The sequence below is a fragment of the Fonsecaea multimorphosa genome (assembly GCF_000836435.1).
Source record: "Fonsecaea multimorphosa CBS 102226 unplaced genomic scaffold supercont1.11, whole genome shotgun sequence".
Taxonomy (NCBI): domain Eukaryota; kingdom Fungi; phylum Ascomycota; class Eurotiomycetes; order Chaetothyriales; family Herpotrichiellaceae; genus Fonsecaea; species Fonsecaea multimorphosa.
In genome coordinates, this window is record NW_015971645.1 from 540,730 (window position 1) to 558,921 (window position 18,192).

Here is an 18,192-nt window from a genome sequence, read left to right on the forward strand (position 1 = left end):
TTGACTCGCTGGCATTTGGAGGTGTCCATGACCCCTCGAGTCTCGCTCACCTCAGTAAATAACCTCCATCAACAGGTAAGGGGACGCCCGTGATCCAGCCAGCGTCATCGCTCGCCAAGAACACCGCCGCTTTGGCGACATCCTCGACGTTGCCCAGTTTCTGCCCGAACGGATGCTTCCCTTGAATGTCTTGCAACTCCTGCGGCTGACCCTGTAGATTCTGCGTCATGCTCGTCTCCAGAAATCCCGGGCAGAGAGCGTTGCAATGGATCAAGTCCTTGGCATAGTCCAGTGCAATCTGCTTGGTCAACATTACCGCCGCGCCCCTGGACGCGCAGTAGGACGGGGTACCGTAGAAGGGGACGAGTCCCTGGACGGAGGCGGTGTTGATGATCCACCCTCTGGAGGCGTATACCTGGTCTTGTCCGTCCAGCATTTGCTTGAGGGCGTACTTGCAGCCCAGGAACATGCCTTTTGCGTTGATGGCCATGGTCTTGTCAAAGTCCTCCTCGCTGGTCTCGTGACACCGCAGTGGGCGAAGATGTGTGCTCTCGACGCTGACACCCGCGTTGTTCACCATGATGTCCACCCTCTTGTATCTCTGCACGCAGGCTCGGATGGCGAGCTCCATGTCTCGCGCCCGCGTGATGTCGGCTTTATGGTACGTGGCCTCGCCCCCCATCTGGCGGATGCGTTCGTGCGTCCCGGGCCGGTCGGCGACGCGGTTGTGGAAGTCGTCCGCACGCTGAGTGGTGGGATTGATCGCGTTGCGCGGGGTTGGGTATAGGTCAATGCAGAAGATTGAAGCGCCTTCCGCGGCGAGGGCGAGGCAGATGGCCTGTCCAAGCCCGGAGCTGGAGCCGGTGACAATGGCCACACGGCCCTGCAGGCGGCCTGGGGGGGATGTCATGGTGCTCGAGAGGGCATATAAGGGGAATATATAGAGAAACAGAGGAAGAGAGAGGAATACGACAAAAGTTTACCTTTTGGGCGAAGGATTCAAAAAAGCTCACAGCGATTGATGGTGTGGAAGAAAGGACTGCATGTTTATGATATCACAACGATCGTCAAAGCAGCCTCCATAGGCCAGGCTTGCCTCGCCCAGCTCCGGAATCTCATGCGTCTCGATAACGCACAAGACACGGTACATGAGGCTGAACACGGGAAGTAGCCATAGAATGATAGGTTGATTGATGGTTCGAAGAGGCGGAGAATGGAGGCGACACGAACAATGCGCTGGAGACATGACCGTAGCCCGCAGCTTCGGGTCGGAGGAACCTTTATTCCTTGCCCAGCCTGTAACCCATCGGCGCTGACCATCACACTGGCAACTACTGCACTTCTCAGTCCACAATGAGTAGACCGAATGTACTTGTGCCTTGACGCCAGAGCGGCGGAGAGGCAGATAACATCAGATAGCTTTCTTCAGCCAGTGCAAATACTTCATACTCTGGAGAAGCTTCGCTCCATGTTCGGGCTTCATGCGTGGTGACGCTGCTGCTCCGTAGCCCCAGAACTTTAGTTCATCTGTGAGAAGAACTTGTCTTTGTTGATATCTCGCATCCAAGAGCTCGCCTCGCTTTCTTGCAACTGGTCATGTGAGCGATGCTTGTGTGCCGCCCGTTGAGGCGGCTGTATCTCCGTACAGCATTCCAATATGAGAAAACCATTTTCAGCAAGACCATTCTCATAGCCGCCTTTAGCACCTTCACTGGTGGCCGGTCACAGAAGTCCGACAAATACCTTCCCCCGCGCCCAACCTTACCAGACGCTGAGATCAAACACACCTATGTCAAGGGCACTGGACCCGGTGGTCAGAAGATCAACAAGACCAACTCGGCCGCGCAGTTGACACACGTCCCAACTGGCATTGTTGTCAAGTGTCAAGCCACGCGCAGCAGAAGTCAAAATCACAACATTGCAAAGAGGATCCTTGCCGAGAAAGTGGAGTTGTTGGAAAAGGGCGAGGAAAGCCGGGCGGCCAAAGTGGTGGAGAGAAAGCAGCGCAAGAAGAGGAGCGCGGACAAAAAGAAGCGCAGGAAGTACAGACGACTGGCAGAGGAGAAGCTGGGGAGTCACGGGGGAGTGTATGCTGAAGAAGAAGATGATGGCTTGGAGGAAGACATGAACAGAGAGCTGGAGGGCCAGACGTCGACTCAACAAGAGAGCAACCAAATGCCGAGAGGATGAGCGGATACATCAGTTCAAGTCGGCGCACCATTCGTCTCTTTCCGTTCAAAGTTCATGGCGGTCACCCATCTTGGCGGGATTCTCAGCCTCGCGTACTCATACGCTCCCTTCCCACACACAGCCTTGTGTTCGAAAACCCCCAGATCACTTTTTGTGCGCAAAAACAAAGGAACTGCCCACTCGAACAAAAAGCAAAAACTCTAGCCTGAAGCCCAACTCCACGCTTGGAAGTTGAGGTTCAGGTCGAGGGAAACTCTCCCTTGCAGGATAGTTTTTCCCGTCGGTTCGTCAGGTTCTCTCCGGCCTCGGACAACCCACGCTTAGGGAAGCCGTTTAAGGACTCGGAACCCCCGGCCACGACGCGGTGGTGGGCATCTGCTACTACCTCGATGGGTAGCTTGCAGGGTCAAGGAGTTACCTTCTAGGATTCTCGTAACTCCCAAGAGAAGCTGTCTCATGCCTGGCGGCCACACCCTCACGCCCTGACTAGCTCTGGTACTAACTCGGTGTTAGCCATTTCAGAGGTCAAGACCCGGGATAGACATGAGAATTGTTGAGGGGAATTGTGAGACTACAATATTCATACTTTGAATTTTCTGCCGGACCAACCTCCACTTTCTGGACCCGTCATCACGGGTTGAAGAGTGAATTTCTAGACGCCTCATCCCTACTGCCTTGCTGCATGGAATCCTGAATTCTCTGTCCGTAGGCAACCCCTACAAAAGTCTACACATCCATCAGACAGGTGAAGGGCCTACTCTGTTGCAAAACTCGACAATGTTCGGCTCGCGGATCATGAAGGTTTGTCTGTCGTTTTTGCTAATACTCTCTGCTCTGATGTTTCTGTGCTTCGTCCACCGTTTCGAAATGCCTGTTCCGCCCTCGTTCACCGTTTCCAGCATTGATACCTGGATATGTCTCAAGCACCTCCTGCGGAAGTTGATGGAGAAGGACAATATCTTCATACCGGCCAGTCATCCTCATTTGCATGTAGGGACCACATTACCGATCCTTGTCCATCGCTCGCCTGTGAAAGACTGAATCCTCGATAGTATGTTGGACGATGGATGCCCACGGCAAACCAACTCAGACGGGATGCGGCATTTCGAGGTCGGTTTTAGGAGCCTAATGCAAAGAGCAACGGAAGCACTAAATCTCTGAGCAGGTTCTTCTGTCGAGATGCTGATAGCAAACACCACCAGCCTCTACGTTTCTCTCAACAATCTGAACTCCGCCTCGAAACAGCAGCAACCCGAACGTCTGGACGCACGGGAAATCTACCATTCCGAACTTCGGTCGATCAATGCCAGAGCCTCAGACCCCGTCAGCCTCGTGGTATCGATCGAAGGCCACAACACTTACTGGGTAGAAGCGGCTGGGTTGGTGGTCCCGATTGTTCAAGACCTTGACCCACGGGAGATGTACAGAGTGAGGCTCACACATATGGGAGGTCCAAATAGCACCAACGGAATACTCGAGTTTGAAGGCCTTTGGCTCGGAAAAGCCACATCTGCGTACGCCAGTGCAGCTTCGTCGACCTCCAACAAAATATCCTCGCCAGCGAGACTCCTTCCTTTTGGTGAAGGCCTCGACAGACTTTCAAACAATGAAGCAGATACACCGCAAAGAGGCAGGAAAGTTGTCGAGATCGTAACGTCAGAAGTCTCGGTCTTAGCGATGAACCATCTACATCCAGCTTTGCAAAACAACTCGAACGACAGAGTAGACGATTGGTACAAGGAGCTGGACACGGTGATCCTGGACACGACGGGAATCGGTTTGTTGCCGACGCAAGAGTCAGGGTTGAGTGTCAGAGATCAGTTCTTCCGCGCAGGACCTCCGGGCACCAAGGCATTTGCGCGGCCCTGGAATTTCAAGCTGTATAGCCCGTCGGTGCTCCTCCTCCAGCTTGGACTCGAGGATTTTGTCGCATTCTTCTCTTCTGCCACGAAGGGGAAACCCGTGGTCAACAAGCACGCTCTGGCCAAGTACACGAACGAGTTCGTGAACGCATACGTCAAGTTGATCCAAGCGATCCGCGCCAACGCGTATCCGTTCAACCCTGAGGCGACACCGACGACGACGCACCTGGACGAAGATGACGGTAGCTACATCTACAACTCGGCACCATCCACGCTCACAATCTTCCTCCTCACACCTTTCTCCGCGGCACGACACTCGGTCACCAAGAAGCTCAAGCTCGACAGGGTCATCTCCAGCGCTCTCGCCCAAGTCGTGTCGACCGTGCAAGCCGAGGGGGACAAGTCGACCTTCTGGATCGACACGACCGGCTGGCTGGACGCGGAGACGGATTTTGAGAGCAGTCGTCCCAGCTCGAATTCGCCCGAGCAATCACCACCATTATCGCCACCGTCATCAGCATCATTTGTGCTCAACAGCGCTGGAATCTCCAAAGTCGCAACCGTTCTCGCAGACCACCTCTGCCCGTACATTGGGCCCAGCCCCAACTCACATGGCTCCTCCCCCGAAGGAGCAACTCCAGCGCGGCCATCGCCATGCCCCTTTGACCGGTACGACAATTATCTCGGCAACGTCTATCTGCCCACGGACGTCGACTTCGACAGAACCCTCCTAGAACACAAGATTGAATTGATCAAGCAGAAGTTCAACTTGTAGGCGAGAGAGGAAACCTAATTGTTGGGGGGTTGGCGAGGGGGATCGCGGCTCTGAAGGAAGGGCCTTTGTGATGGGGCTTGTGGACACAAAAGGGTGGAAAGAGGCAGGGTTTCTCTATCATCAGGCCTGAGACTCTTTGAGGAGGCAACAATACCGGGATTCGGCTTGCAGGCAGGCTACTTTAAGTTGAGACTCTATGCGGCCTCATGCGCACAGCCTCCGCTGCAAAAGCTACGCATGGGCCGCGGTCAAAAAGGTCAGAACCTGTTTCCTTCGCAGAATGTGGGATTGAGATATCTGTTTACACAATGCTTCTGTTCCCTCCGGTACGGTTACACTGGCATCAACATCCCCTGGCATGCTCTTCCAGACAATGGACATATGACATACTTCGTTACTCGTACTCGACAGGATAGGAGGATCAAGAAAGCGGCCAGATAGTCCACGCCATTGCCAACTCTCGGTGCTCTACTTGTAACCCAAACTCCGACAATCACACAATCGCACCAGGCTCAATCTTTCAGTCCACTCGGCCTCGTCCTCTCCGCGTCGCTCGATCCATCCTCGCCTTCCAGAGTGACGATTTTGTGACTAAGAAGGAGCCGCAGTTCCGGCGTGATGACTCTTTCTTTGGCCTTTTCAGCTTCTTTTGATTTTGCTGGTTGCTGAGGTCCGCGTCTGGCTGGACTTGTGCGTGGGGTTTGGCCCTGTGTTGGCCGTGTTGATGCGCTCGATGCGGCGCCTGAAGATGAAGCGGTTGGAGAAGTCTCGTCCCCAATACCTGCCACTACCCCTGGTTTCCTATGTCGCAGTTCCGCATCACTTTGGCCAACATTTGGCGGCGGGAAAGCGTCTTTCCGGTCAATTGTCTCGACCGTCTTCTCAAATCTCTTGAATAACCCCTCGGCCCTCCAAAGAATATCTTGCAGTTCAATCGTCCCACTGAGCTCATTAATATACTTCAGCACTTCGTCAAAGTGCTTCAAATGGTCCATAATAACATCGCGATGCTTTTCGAGAATCGCCATTGCGATGAAAAGATGAAACTGCGACGAATAATAGTCCGTCCACAGTGACTCCCAAAGCCTTAAAGTGTCGGACCATTCAAACTCCCTCTTGAACCAAACAAGCAACATTCTAAAGAAGAAAAAGAAATTGGTCGAATCTGCTGATTGAAGATGGAGGTACAACTTCGGATCGAGGAGTTGGACTAACTGGTCGAGGGTGTTGAGTTGGGCGCGCATTCCCACCTGTGAGCGGACGAAGTTTCGCGACATCCTGCGCATGAACTGCACGAAAGCCCAGAAGGCGATCGCGTCGTCTTGGAAGACGGCGTAGAGGGGTGATAGGAGATCGGACATGCCTTGAACATAACCCAGATTTTGGGGATGGGGATTTTGGGTCTGGTAGCGTCGCGGCTGTGAAGAAGAAGAGGGGTTTTGAGAGTTTGCGGCCGTGGTGGAGGGAGGTGTGTCGTATTCCAGATAGGTCAGCAGCATATCTTTCAACTGTTCCATATGCACGTTTGTGCCGGGTCCATTGGGATTGAAGAACGGTGAAGTCGGGTCTGGATGAGGAATATCTTCGCCTGCAAAGAGAGGGATGTGACGGTCGGTGCGGTGCACATCCTTTTCTACATGTCGAGCGGCCAGGTCAGTTGAGATCGTAAGTATGAAGAAAGAAGGACTTGGGGAATATTCAGACTTACCAATTCGGACTTTCTGCTCTTTCCACCATTCCTCCTGTTCGGGCGTAGCATCGCCATCGATCATTCTGTCCCACCAAGCCCCTTTCAGCTGAATGTACTCATCTCGTTTCCTGTTCATGAGAGCATGTCTTTCTTCTTCTGTACTGTCCCACTCGTATACTCCCAAGAGGAAAGGCCAAGCCTCTTTCCTTACACCATCCTCAGGGTCCAGACCGCCGTGGAAAATACGCTCCTTGACCTCTTCCACCATAACCTGCAATTTGCCCTTTGAGTCGAAAAAGGACTTCCACTCTTTCATGTCAACAGGGCGCCTCTTGCTGTCGGCCAAGGTCATTCGTGCAGCCTCCATATCCAGAATTTCAAAGTCCCCGACGCTGGTTTCTTCAGAGTCCAGCACATCTCGTGCAGTCCATATTCTCTGTCTCCTCTCGCGCTCGCTTTGCTCTGCAATGCTCATGGCCCATCGCGCCAAGTATAACTTTGCACTGTCAAATTCATCCTGTAGAGTCTGGATCTCCGGGTTCTGGATGAGTCGTCGCACTTGAGGAGGGAGATTCTTATTATTGGCAAGGTCTTCCGCGGTGCGTCGGGTAAACGTAGTGACTTTGGACAGGTGTTCCAAGATCTTCCACCTGGTTTCTTTAAGTGCCTTTGTGAAAGGATCCATCCCAGGCCCTGATGGTTTCTTCTGCTCAGGTTTCTTCGACGTTGATGCTTCACTCTTGCGTCTTGCCTGTTCGAGCGACTTTCGTCCTTGACCGAAGCCCACACGATCTTCTTCCGACGGGTCGATCAGGTATATCGATGGTTCTGCAGTGCTCCTTTCAACGGTTACATATCTCTTCAGCCACCTGAGCACCTCGTCACCACCCCAGAACAGGTCGCCGCTTTCTCCAAACGGGTCGAATGACTCTCGCGCTCTTCTTTTCTTTTGTAGTATTGTGCTTTCGCATTCCGAGTCGTGAAAAAACAACGCCGGTAAGCTCGAGCCAGCACGTGTGTTGATGACTATGCTGCCATACCACCAGCCTAGACTTGGCGGACGGACGTTGATGGAGTATATGCTGGAGAGAGGTAGCGAGAACGCATACGGTCCGACGGGGGATTCGTCAAAAGTGGTCGCAAGAGGAAGAGGGGGGACCAGATAACTTTGTCTGGGAGGAGATTCGCTGTCCTTCATATCCACCTTCACATAGGTGCTCAGGTCATCCTGTGCCAGGGAAGCTTCGGGGACCCAGGCCAAAAGATATGAGGATGCGTTTGTTTTCTTCTTGGACGTGGAGTCGGAGGAGGTGGGCCGATCGCCGTTGTCAGAGAGCGCGGGCGACTTCTGCTGGACCAGGGCGATGAAGCCGGGGATGTTGTCTTTGGCCGAGGGCGTAGGATGCACGTAGACCTTGCTTTTGGAGAAGAGCAATTTCACGCCTTTTGTGGCAGAGGCATGAGTGATCGTGTTGTAGCCGCCTTCTTCGTCGTCCGAGAGGTCATAGAAGGATGCCGAAGGCGAAGGCGCCTCTGGCCGGGAGGAGGGCCCGGAAGTCATGATGCTGGGCTCTGGTAGTGTTGACGGTGGTCAGCGTACGATTGCATATTCCAGAGCAGAGAAATAGTAGATGGATGCCACGTCCACGGGTAAGACAAGCTGCGTATGTATTGGAGAATGTTCGACAGGTGGCGGTGCACTGGCCGAATTCCTGATGCCTGGGGAGAAGCAGCAACAGCAGCTGACGTCGGTGCTGCGCATGAGAGGCCAGAGGCGAGGGGCGTCGAGTGAGAGAGGGGCACTTCAAACGCTATGCCTCGTCATCCCCCGCAGTCTGTCACTAGGCTGGCTTGCCTGGTGGCCACTGGCAGTACATGTAATTACTCCGTCGAGAGCTAAATTAACATAGAGCTATAGGTTAAGCACAGGGGTGTGGCACAGGTGGGTGACAGGGACAAGGTTAGTGGTTACGTACCTAGGTAGGCACATGGAGCGACATGGTACTTGGATACTCGAGAACGAAAAACCTAATTGCCATTTACGATTTGATCCTAGAGGGTGAGCGAAGGCCACTTTGACCTGAGCTTTAACTGAGCCCGTGGCTGAGCATCACTGAGCGCTTCCTTAGCACTCCCTGATCAAACACGCCGGGAGCAGAGCTAGATACCTAGGTACCTACCTAGTTACGGTAGCTGTTAGTGACATCATGCTAGCTTGGTTTTATCGTTCTGCACGCCGGGCCAGAAACCCCGTCAGTCTAGGTAGCTACCTAGGTAGGCAGTTTCTGCTGTTTCGTGACGCCTGGTGACACTGAATTCCACCGAGTCAGGGCCTCGCTCCAAAGCTTTTTTGATTGATTCATGCTCGTTCGAAGTTTAAGAGGGCTACTCCCCCCAACTTCGACAACAGTGTTCAACAACAAGTTCATCGACGAAGTCTTTGTTGTCGTTTATTGTTCCTAGCTCCGCCACAGTGTCTTTGTCCACCACACAGCAAATTTTGATGCGGAAGAGGTCTTCGCGTTTGTGACCTGGATCCTGGCTCCTACTCGGCCAGGCCTGCCGACATTGTAAGACGCGTTTGCCCCCAACAAATGTTGCCCTTTCCCGTCGAACTCAGCATCTGCACCGAATTGGAGATTCGAGTTAAATTCGCGCTCCCCCGCCAATCTCACTCTTGTCTGTTCTTTGCCGTCAAGGTCAAAGATCAACTTTGCTTCCACCCTGCCACGGTCGCCTCGTTTTTGAAGACCCACTGCCACATCTAGGCCGTATTGATCCATAACCCTATTGTTGCGTGCGAGAAGGCAAAGAGGGCAATCCGACCTGGTTTCGCCTGGAGAGTGATTGTGTTCGGCGTGGGTCTCCCTCACGTCGACGCCAAGGGAATATGAGTATTCCTTTGGCATCTTTGGGAAATGCCCCGTCGTTTCGAGCCCTTTCTTATTAGCGGTGAGATTGAAGAGATTGTGCGTCGATGTGAATGCTAGAGTCGGGCCTAGGTAGTGGGGCCCCTCAAGATCCAGAGAGGCGCGTTGATCAATCTTGAAGTTACCATATGGAACTGGCCACTCCGTGCAAAGTTCGGTGGAAAGCTCGGCCGCACGAGAACTGGTTCTGCTAGACGAGTCACTTGACGAGGCTTGGGCCGAAGCCCCGGCTGCTCCAGATGACTTGAATGTGGGCCAGAGACCGGTCAGAATAGAAGGAAGCCAGGAGCCTGGCTCTTCACTTTTCGACCAAGGGGTGCTCGAGCTTGACTGTGGAATTGCATGCTTGAAAGGCTCGTCCACTCCGTTGCCGAGCCAGCTTAGGTTGTGAGGGTCGCTACCGATCAGAAATCCGGGCTTCATGTCGATGAACTTGTTACCCCCAAAAGGGTTGTCTGAGAGGCGCTGCCAGGACGCGGGAAGAAGACTCTTTTCCATCTCAGATGACAAAGATGACTGCCCGAGGCTGCCACAACGAGAGGGAAATCCATTGGACTGAAAGAGGTAGGGCTTCGAGGGGTTTGTGAAGCCGCCTCCAAGATCGAATGTTGAGAACATGCTCACTTCAAGTCAACTTTGCTTGCAAAGAAATGGGGCGGTTGGTTTTCTTGGAAGCAGACGAAGCTCTTGCCGGGTGAGAAGTCGCATACTTTTATACCCTAAGAGCCCGGACTTATGCTGGGCATGGACCATGGCTGAAAGTTGGCCTTTATGGAACTTCTGCCTTGCTAAGTCTCATGCATTAACCACGGCCACGCTTGGTAAACCTGGACCAAGATCCTGCCTTTCTACGCGAGTGATAACAGACTATGATATTCTGCCTACAGAATCGACAACGGTTGGGCGAATACGAGCCAAAATACCTGACTCAGCGTCGATCATCGGTCATGGGCACACAGTTGACACCCGAGCAAGTTGACTTTCGCAGAACTTGTCCGCTTTGATGGCAGCCTCCATCTCCAATCAAAGTTGACGCATGGATATTCAGGACAAGGCCTGGCTGAGGGACGCCCACGGAAATCCTTAATTGGATGATATTCCTCCCTGAAGGAGGTTGCGTGCATGCTCAGGTTTCACCAGCCTGACCGGCTCGCATGAAGGCCAAAGCTTCACTCGGGGCTCTTCTCGAACGACCAACTGGAGCGCATATCCTGTCCAGTGCTGCGGTGCTGAATTTGTTGTCCTGCATGGCACGGACTGAGCCACTTACAGACAGGAGAGTGGGGGTACTTTGGTGCATCCTTCGCTTAAACGGCCAGTTGCAGAGTGATTAATGCTCTCGCCCTCGTTAGGCTGAATAAGAAAGAAGGCGAAGAGAGCAGATATCCCTGGGGCATTTCGAGGTCTCAGCATTTCTCGATCACCACTCTCAACTCTGATTGAGAGATAACAGCTCCGGTGACAAATTCGCTTCATAGCCAGCTCCACGATCTTGTCTGGATCTCTACCATATTGCTACTTCCACCTTCCAGCTAGGAAGCAATGTCTGCAAAATTCCTGGAGCGACATCGACTGGAGATAGTCGAGCTTTATATGTGGTCTGGGCTGTCTGGCAAGCCACTCAAAGAGATGATGGTTGAGATTGAAAACAAATGTGAATTGGAATGCAAATGTGGACCCGCGCCGAGGTGGTAGGAGAAACGAATTGCACCTTCAATCCCTGAGCTAAATATGAACACAGTCAAAAGAAATACAAAGACTATTTTAAGTTGTGCGGCGTCTTCAAGAATAATGAAAAAGTTGAGATCGATGAGGTTCAATCCAGATTGGCGGAGCGAATATTGCCGGATGGTGACTACCTGATACTGGCCGACGGCATGGTTCTTGATCCTCTACAGATTCAAAACTACCGAGGGAAAGCAAAAAAGAAGAATGACGACGCCTGCCCGGGTTCAAATCTACCTCCTCGAAGATCGATCGAAGTGATTGAAGTCCCTTGCCCGATCCCTGCGTTGAAAGATCCCCACAAGTTCAGAGTCTTCCAGCGCTTCCTCTGGCTCGCAACTCAGCATTTCAACAGCTGTTTCGATCACAACATATGGAAAAAGGACGGTGGTGACCCCTCTACGGGAGGTGACCTTCGAGCCGATCTGAAAAAGCTCAGCAATCTACATAATATGCTGGTCGACGCATGTCAGCATCCCGAACGTAGGGGGGTGCTGGAGCCAAAAGCTTTCAACACCTTGCAAGTCGTTGCTAACACGAATCACCATCGCCAAATGCCTGACATTCTCGCAGTGCTTCTCCTCTTGGAGAGAAGTGGTAGATCTGATCTAAAGGCTTCGCTGGTGCAGAGGTTGTCTAACCTGGCTGAGTCTATGGAACTCAATGATCCACGCCGAAGGATGTTGGACACTTTGAACAGCCTGCCAATTGACAAGGATGGTCATCTGCCTTTGGCCTTTGATTCATGTTGTCGAGATCTGTGGCGGCGCAGGTTCAGAGGGGACGATCTCATGGCTTGCTATACGTACTACCAAGCTCCTTTCCCCGAAGCACTCCGACCACCTTCTATTATCTGTTCGAAGAAGAGTCAAGGGGAGACATCGATAGCATCCTGCACCAAGTCGACCAGAGGTTCCCCTTGATGAGCCACCCGATGTTTTGCCTCTGGCACATGGCGATCAATTTTCTTTTCGAGAAACAGCGCTATGTGGATGCGGAGGCTGTCTCTGATCGTCTTGTCCAACGGGTCTTGGATATTGGACGTTCAATGGATAAAGACCCGCAAAGTTTCTATGACTATGTCATGAGCCTCTTTTACCGTGGGAAAGCACGAGAAATGGTAAGTCGGGCACAACAAGGACGCCACCAACGCGAGAGCCTTATAAGAGCCAGAGAAGATCTGGAATCCGCCTTGCGCATGCGCCAGGAATTTTTGAAAGATCATCCTACTGCTGTCGATGGTACAATTTCATGGGATGCGCCCTTGAAGGTGATACTCCGTGCCCTTATATCTGTGACAGAACAATTGGGGCTTTTCGAAGAGACTAGTCGATGGCATGCACTGCTTGAGAGAATGTACCGTCGATGAAAGATCAAGCTGAGATACCAGTCAGCTGGGACGGGCGTGGAACTGATCTCATACAGCACTGGTTTTATGAAAGAATTGTTTGTGCTGAGGAAAAGAGAACTTTTGCTATACAAATTACAGTCCATAAGATTCAACCCACCAGGAGTAGGGTGCATTTTTACCATCCTTTCCTTGCCCTGTAACCACGACGCATGTCCGGTCATTTTGTCCCACCAACACCGTGCTTGCGATTTCCTTTACCTTTGCCGTCATCGAAATCCCAAGTCGCTGCCAAAGCACCCTCCTTTTTTCCCTGCCCACAAATTCGTTAGATCGTCCACGAACTAAAGTCTAGCTGGGATGCTAGACTGCCATCCTTCTCCCTAGGTACTGGGGTCCTTCTACCACTGGATGTGCCCGGCGCAATGCTGCTGCTGGTTGCGACTGGGCCTGCTGACGGTGCCTGCTTGTCACCTGATTTACTCATCACGCGCTCTTTGAGTCTTTTGATCTGTTGGAATCTGGCCCTCCACGCACTGGGAAACTCAAAGTCGTCGTCTTTTGTGTTCCACGTCTGGCAAAACATATTGGCATTCAATGCTAGTGTTCGCACAAAGGGGCCAAGCTGAGCCGCCGAGATGATCTTGGGATCGGCTGCAGGTGATATGTTAGGTAAATCGTCTCTCGTCACAACCCGAACCCAGTAAAAGCCTGGCATGAAATCCGGATCTGGTGTTTCTCGGCCGCGGCAGGCTGGTCGGATCACGATATTCACATAGTTCAACTGGGACTTGAAGTTGTTAAACTCCCATTCGAGGCCCGATCGGTTGAAAACGATGTTGACGTGACAGTTACCAACATGCGACTTCTTGGTGATACACTGAGGATCGTCCTCCAGATCCGTCGGCATCATTGTGGGCACATGATAAATGATCTCTTCCACCCGGTCCCGCCATGCTAAGCTATGTTTGCCGTCTCGCGGGAATTCCAGGCCTTGAGGGTTGAAGTTTAGGGGTGGCTCAAGCGAAACAACATAACCGAGACCATCGAGAAGCCTGTCGAAATCGGGACTCCCGCTCGTATTTGCAAGGAATTCAGATTCAGCATTTTGTCCAGGCCCAATGTAAAGCACGCCAATCTTGTGGCTGGTCACGGTTGGAATGCGGTCAAAGCTGTCAAGGGCCCGTTGGACGAAGTCTTCCTGAGGTAGAAGCAGCGGCTGGTCGGCAGCGGTGGGTGTTGCCGCACTAGCGACCATTTGGAGGATGACATGCGGAGGGAGGATTTCGGTCGTGGCTTCTTGATTCCGAATCTCAGTGTAGCCTGGTCGGTGGTGAGATGGCAGCGGAGCAGTCAGCTGTTGGTACCTTGCATATGTCGTACCCGAAGCCTGGCGCTTAGTTATCTGCGTCTTCCCAGTATGACCGGCTGTCTGTGCGGTTACAATACTGAGGCCGACAATCCACGAGGCAGATGAGACTGGTCCATCTTCAGGCGCTGCAAACTTGTGGTCTGGTGAAGTCTCTCCGAGGTCAGAGAATGCTGTTCTCTGCATCATGTCGATCAGAACCTGGCTCTGCTCGTCAATAGTCTCTTCTCCACGTCCATTTTTCCAGACAAGTCTCGGAATGATCCATGGCACATACTTCGCCCTGATGTCCAGTCGAAGGGACAAGAACCAAAAGATCATGTTGTGATAAGCCAATGCGGCAGCATATTGGGGTAACCCGGTGTCAGCCAACATGACCGCTCGGTATGGTGGCCGACGAAAATTCATTCCACTATGTCTTGACGCCGGATTCATTCTACCGGGAGGCGAAGCCACCGAAGAGTGCTGCTGCTCTCTCGTCTTCTCGAGGAACTGGATGCATATTCCAAATATCATCTGAATCTCGTCTGGGTTGAGGTTGGAGTGCATTTCTGGTAACAGTGCAACTTGGATGAGAAATTCTAGGATATGCGTGGTGAGATGAGTCTGCGTCATATTCTTTGACATCTTGTCAATGATGGTGGGATACAGAGTCGCAACCGAAGAAGGAATTTCGAGGCTGCAGAGGGACAGTGCATGGATACAGCCACGCGATGTGCCTTCCCAAGCTCCGCCAATACCCGAAAGAAAGGCTCGAACAAGGTCGTCTCCGAACCCCTTCTGAATGGCTTCAGACTTCATTGTCGCATAAGGGATCAGCGTAACTAAGATGTTGAACATGCACAAGCCAACGTCCGACTTCTTCAGCCCAGTCGACGAGGGTGGCTCTCGGAAGGTATTGTTGACAATCTGTTCACAGAGCACTTGGCGCAGCTTGATGACAGCTTGGATGGAGTTGAGAAAGAGGGCAATGTTGCTCAACTGAGCCGCAGCGTGGACGACGGTGTAGCCGTAAGTTTCCCAATCTTGGTCAGCTTGCAGGCACCGTATGATGCTCATAAGCCATGTGTCCATATCTAGTTCTGCTTGCACCTGTGGGTATGCATCTTTGTCAACATTAAGGATGCTAGATGCTCGCCCCGAAAGTGGGTAAGAGACATCTTCGGTGTCTGGGTACATCCACAACGGTTCACCAACATCCGACCTGGTCGACAAGCTGCTGCTGCTAGCTGAATGCCTTTGCGAAGCAGGAAGGTCGCTGTTGAAAGCTTCGGCGGATTCTCGCGTGCGTACAAGTGCACTGGCGATATGTTGACTTTCGCTAGCAGGGCTGATGTAGACGAAGCCAGCGTCATCAGCTCGCACCCTGAAAATGAGGCGTTTCGAGACGAGACGAGCTGGTCGGTATTTGCAGCGCGAACTGGCTATTTCTAGCAGGACCTCAAAGGCTCTCGCAGCTGCTCTAGCATCGGTGTGGATAGTATAAGCGAAAATAGTCACGAGAACTTTTGTCGTCAAAATTGCAAGATCGTCGTTGAAAGCAAGTCCTCCAGGACCCTCAATGATCAACGTGTGCAGCTTCTCCACCGTGCGAACGGTTGAGGCCTGTGCCTTCACAGCCTCCTGATAGTTTGAAGCCATGCAGTCCAACGATTTGAGGAGCGTCTCGAAGACTTGGGGATCACGCTCAGCATCGATCTGATCAAGTAACCTGTCCAAAATCCATGTGTATGCGACATGGGGCTCTGTGCTGGATTCTGGAGAGGCACTGATAGTGGAGTTACAAGCCTGGACGAGGACTTCGATACCCTTCAAACGACAGACTGGGGGTAGGGAGTAATTCAGGACAATATCATTGTAGATTTTGTCCGAATATTGCCTCCTGACGTTATGGTCTTCAGACGACAAATATTTGTCCTTCGCGTAATCCAGAGTAATTGTCAATTGGGCCTGTCCAGCATATTGCGGAAACATCAGGAAGAGCTCATGGACGGCAACTCGATCCTGGAGGGATAGCAAATCCCATAACCTCATGAAATCATGGGACAGCCTTTTGGCCATGGTCTCTCGATCTCGGAAGTGGCGTTCATATAGGCGATCCTTGTCGTCCTCTTGAGGGTTGATCTGTGGCGAAGTGACTCGAAGGACAGTTGCTTGCGGGTGACCTGAAGGAGTCATTTGCAGGCAGAGCCTCATAATATCCACGGCTTTGGTAAAGTCAATGGTAGCGATTTCGGGTTTCGGGCGATTGCTTGAGAGAATCTCATGCAAGGAGCCGAGGATATCATGGCAAAATCGAAAGATGCCTTGCTGTGCGGCAAAGTGTAATTGCTCTAAAAACTCTCCCAAGCCGAATATGAAACCACCTCGGTTGTGTTGCTCGTCGATAAGATTCCGCAAGAGTCGAGTAGCACCGCGGGCATGGGAGAGATTCTTGCTGTTGTTGCTCAAGGTGGGAGTCCGTAGAAAGGCGTACAGTATACTCATGAAATCTTGTTGCAGGTCACCAGCAGCCAATATCCGAGCGCAGTCAAATAGGTGGTCAGGCAATTCGGGTAGGTTTGCAGCAGAAGCACACAAAACCACGAGAGTCTGATCGAGCCCACTTCTCGGGTATTCAAAATGGGTCATTATGGTGTATAAGATATTTATGCCTCCATTGATATCGCTTTGACGGCTAGTATTGAGGCAGAGAGTGGTGACAGTCTCCACAGCACGGGATAACTCCAGAGGATCAAAATCAGAGTGACCCAGCTCCAGGTAGTCGCAGATGTATTGGAGCAACCAATCGAGACTCTTTTGCTCTTTGAGGGATCCAGACTTGGAGTTCTTATTCTCCTTTCGGGCCTTCTCTGCCTTGTGCGACCACAGAGGTATCCATTGGATCAGCAATGACAGCAACGTGGCGGCCTCTTGATCGTCATGATGGTCTTTCCGGAGGTCCAAGAATCTGCGAGAGACGTCTGTACCCGGTTTGAGGTCTCCAAAACCAACAAGCCAAGAACGTGCCTCTTCTGGCGCATCCCCAACGGATGATCCATCCTTAAGGACGTCTCCCAAGTTGAGAGGCGTTCCGTTGAGGGACGGTTTCTCGGAGCCTCGTCCTCCTTGAACAGTACCGTCAGGGCTGGGAGAAGTATGTGTCGCTATCGGCATGTGCCACAGTGACAACCTCCTCGAATCTCTAGTATTGGGATTGGCCGAGCCTTCCTGGGGTGAGTCATTTTCCTTCGACATACGACACGACTCTTCTCCTAAACAGGACATAGTTAGCCAGGCCAGAAATTGTTTAGGGGTGATGATAATTAGGCTCGGAATGGAGCAGCTTGCCGGGCCATGGAAAAGACAAGACAAAAGCAAGAGGGAAAGGTAGAGGAACCCGAAAAGGCGCCACTCGGTGCAAAGGCGACAGACTGAATGAATCACGGGAAGAGTTGTACTGTAGGAAGAACAGTACCTAGGTAGGTGGGAAATCCAGCCTCGAGACGGATAACAAGGCACAAGGCAGATGGTTGTAGGCCATGAGAAACGAAATGCGTACACACCTTGTAAGGACCCTGGGGGCGAGGATGCTATACAAGCACTGGCGCAAACGAGCGTCTCATCAGAAAGATTTTGTATTTGGCTATCGTCGCGATCAGCCCGTCGAAGATGGAGAGATTCTGGTTTATAATTGTGACGAGACTCGACAACGTCAGGTGGCCACTTTTGCTGATAACAGCGACCACGTTATCAGCAGCATTTGCGACGGGCAGGACGGCCCGCCGAGGGGACTTCGAGACGAGGCTTTTAATGGACACGGATGGTGGAGCATGGGTCGGTGAAAAATGAGAAAGGGAAAATTTTTTCTGGAATCAAGAGATAGAAGGGGTGACAGGACAGGATGAGACTCTGCCAGGACATTTGTTCTGGAATCCTGGGGATTTTATCCGTGACGCATGGCACCGTTGGATGGGAGGCGTTTCGAGCGTGAGGCGTTGAAGGCGTGGGAGCCCGAGAAAAATACAGCGCATGGATGCAAATGCCCCTCCCCGGGAACCAGACGATCTTGACCTGGAGAAGGCCTAGCAGCCTTACCTAGGTATTCTCTAGGCGCTGAGGTGCCTAACAACGGATACCCGCATACCAAGTGACCATGTTCCCTCCTCACTATCATTTTTTCTCCGAGCCTAACCGAAGTTTAAACATCTAGCGGGCTCTATGATCCACTGTATTAGCCTGACGACATTTATACGGTTGACCATTTCTCCTCTCACCAGAAGACCCGCAGGTCAAGGCGGTGAGCTAGCAATTCTGTATTCTG

At 52.2% G+C, this 18,192-nt stretch overlaps 8 protein-coding genes across 8 annotated transcripts; 4 read left to right on the plus strand and 4 right to left on the minus strand.

Annotated features, from left to right (window-relative positions):
• Window positions 1-46: 46 nt before the first annotated feature.
• On the minus strand, window positions 47-910 carry Z520_06190 (uncharacterized protein; the record flags this gene model as incomplete). Its single annotated transcript, XM_016776691.1, has 1 exon — window positions 47-910. The coding sequence occupies one exon, from the start codon at window positions 908-910 to the stop codon at window positions 47-49; it is 864 nt and encodes a 287-aa protein (XP_016632233.1).
• Window positions 911-1,605: 695 nt separating this feature from the next.
• Window positions 1,606-2,190, plus strand: Z520_06191 (uncharacterized protein; the record flags this gene model as incomplete). The annotated part of the gene is made up of 1 exon (XM_016776692.1): window positions 1,606-2,190. One exon carries the CDS (start codon window positions 1,606-1,608, stop codon window positions 2,188-2,190), a length of 585 nt encoding a protein of 194 aa, XP_016632234.1.
• A 1,067-nt stretch (window positions 2,191-3,257) lies between these two features.
• On the plus strand, window positions 3,258-4,827 carry Z520_06192 (uncharacterized protein; the record flags this gene model as incomplete). The annotated part of the gene is made up of 2 exons (XM_016776693.1): window positions 3,258-3,300; window positions 3,356-4,827. The coding sequence occupies 2 exons, from the start codon at window positions 3,258-3,260 to the stop codon at window positions 4,825-4,827; spliced, it is 1,515 nt and encodes a 504-aa protein (XP_016632235.1).
• Window positions 4,828-5,339: 512 nt separating this feature from the next.
• On the minus strand, window positions 5,340-8,078 carry Z520_06193 (uncharacterized protein; the record flags this gene model as incomplete). Its single annotated transcript, XM_016776694.1, has 2 exons — window positions 5,340-6,460; window positions 6,536-8,078. 2 exons carry the CDS (start codon window positions 8,076-8,078, stop codon window positions 5,340-5,342), a joined length of 2,664 nt encoding a protein of 887 aa, XP_016632236.1.
• Window positions 8,079-8,976: 898 nt separating this feature from the next.
• Window positions 8,977-9,945, minus strand: Z520_06194 (uncharacterized protein; the record flags this gene model as incomplete). The annotated part of the gene is made up of 1 exon (XM_016776695.1): window positions 8,977-9,945. The coding sequence occupies one exon, from the start codon at window positions 9,943-9,945 to the stop codon at window positions 8,977-8,979; it is 969 nt and encodes a 322-aa protein (XP_016632237.1).
• A 1,044-nt stretch (window positions 9,946-10,989) lies between these two features.
• Window positions 10,990-12,095, plus strand: Z520_06195 (uncharacterized protein; the record flags this gene model as incomplete). Its single annotated transcript, XM_016776696.1, has 2 exons — window positions 10,990-11,138; window positions 11,189-12,095. The coding sequence occupies 2 exons, from the start codon at window positions 10,990-10,992 to the stop codon at window positions 12,093-12,095; spliced, it is 1,056 nt and encodes a 351-aa protein (XP_016632238.1).
• Window positions 12,096-12,124: 29 nt separating this feature from the next.
• Window positions 12,125-12,338, plus strand: Z520_06196 (uncharacterized protein; the record flags this gene model as incomplete). The annotated part of the gene is given in 2 exon segments (XM_016776697.1): window positions 12,125-12,292; window positions 12,312-12,338. 2 exon segments carry the CDS (start codon window positions 12,125-12,127, stop codon window positions 12,336-12,338), a joined length of 195 nt encoding a protein of 64 aa, XP_016632239.1.
• A 510-nt stretch (window positions 12,339-12,848) lies between these two features.
• Window positions 12,849-17,126, minus strand: Z520_06197 (uncharacterized protein; the record flags this gene model as incomplete). The annotated part of the gene is made up of 1 exon (XM_016776698.1): window positions 12,849-17,126. The coding sequence occupies one exon, from the start codon at window positions 17,124-17,126 to the stop codon at window positions 12,849-12,851; it is 4,278 nt and encodes a 1,425-aa protein (XP_016632240.1).
• Window positions 17,127-18,192: the final 1,066 nt, after the last annotated feature.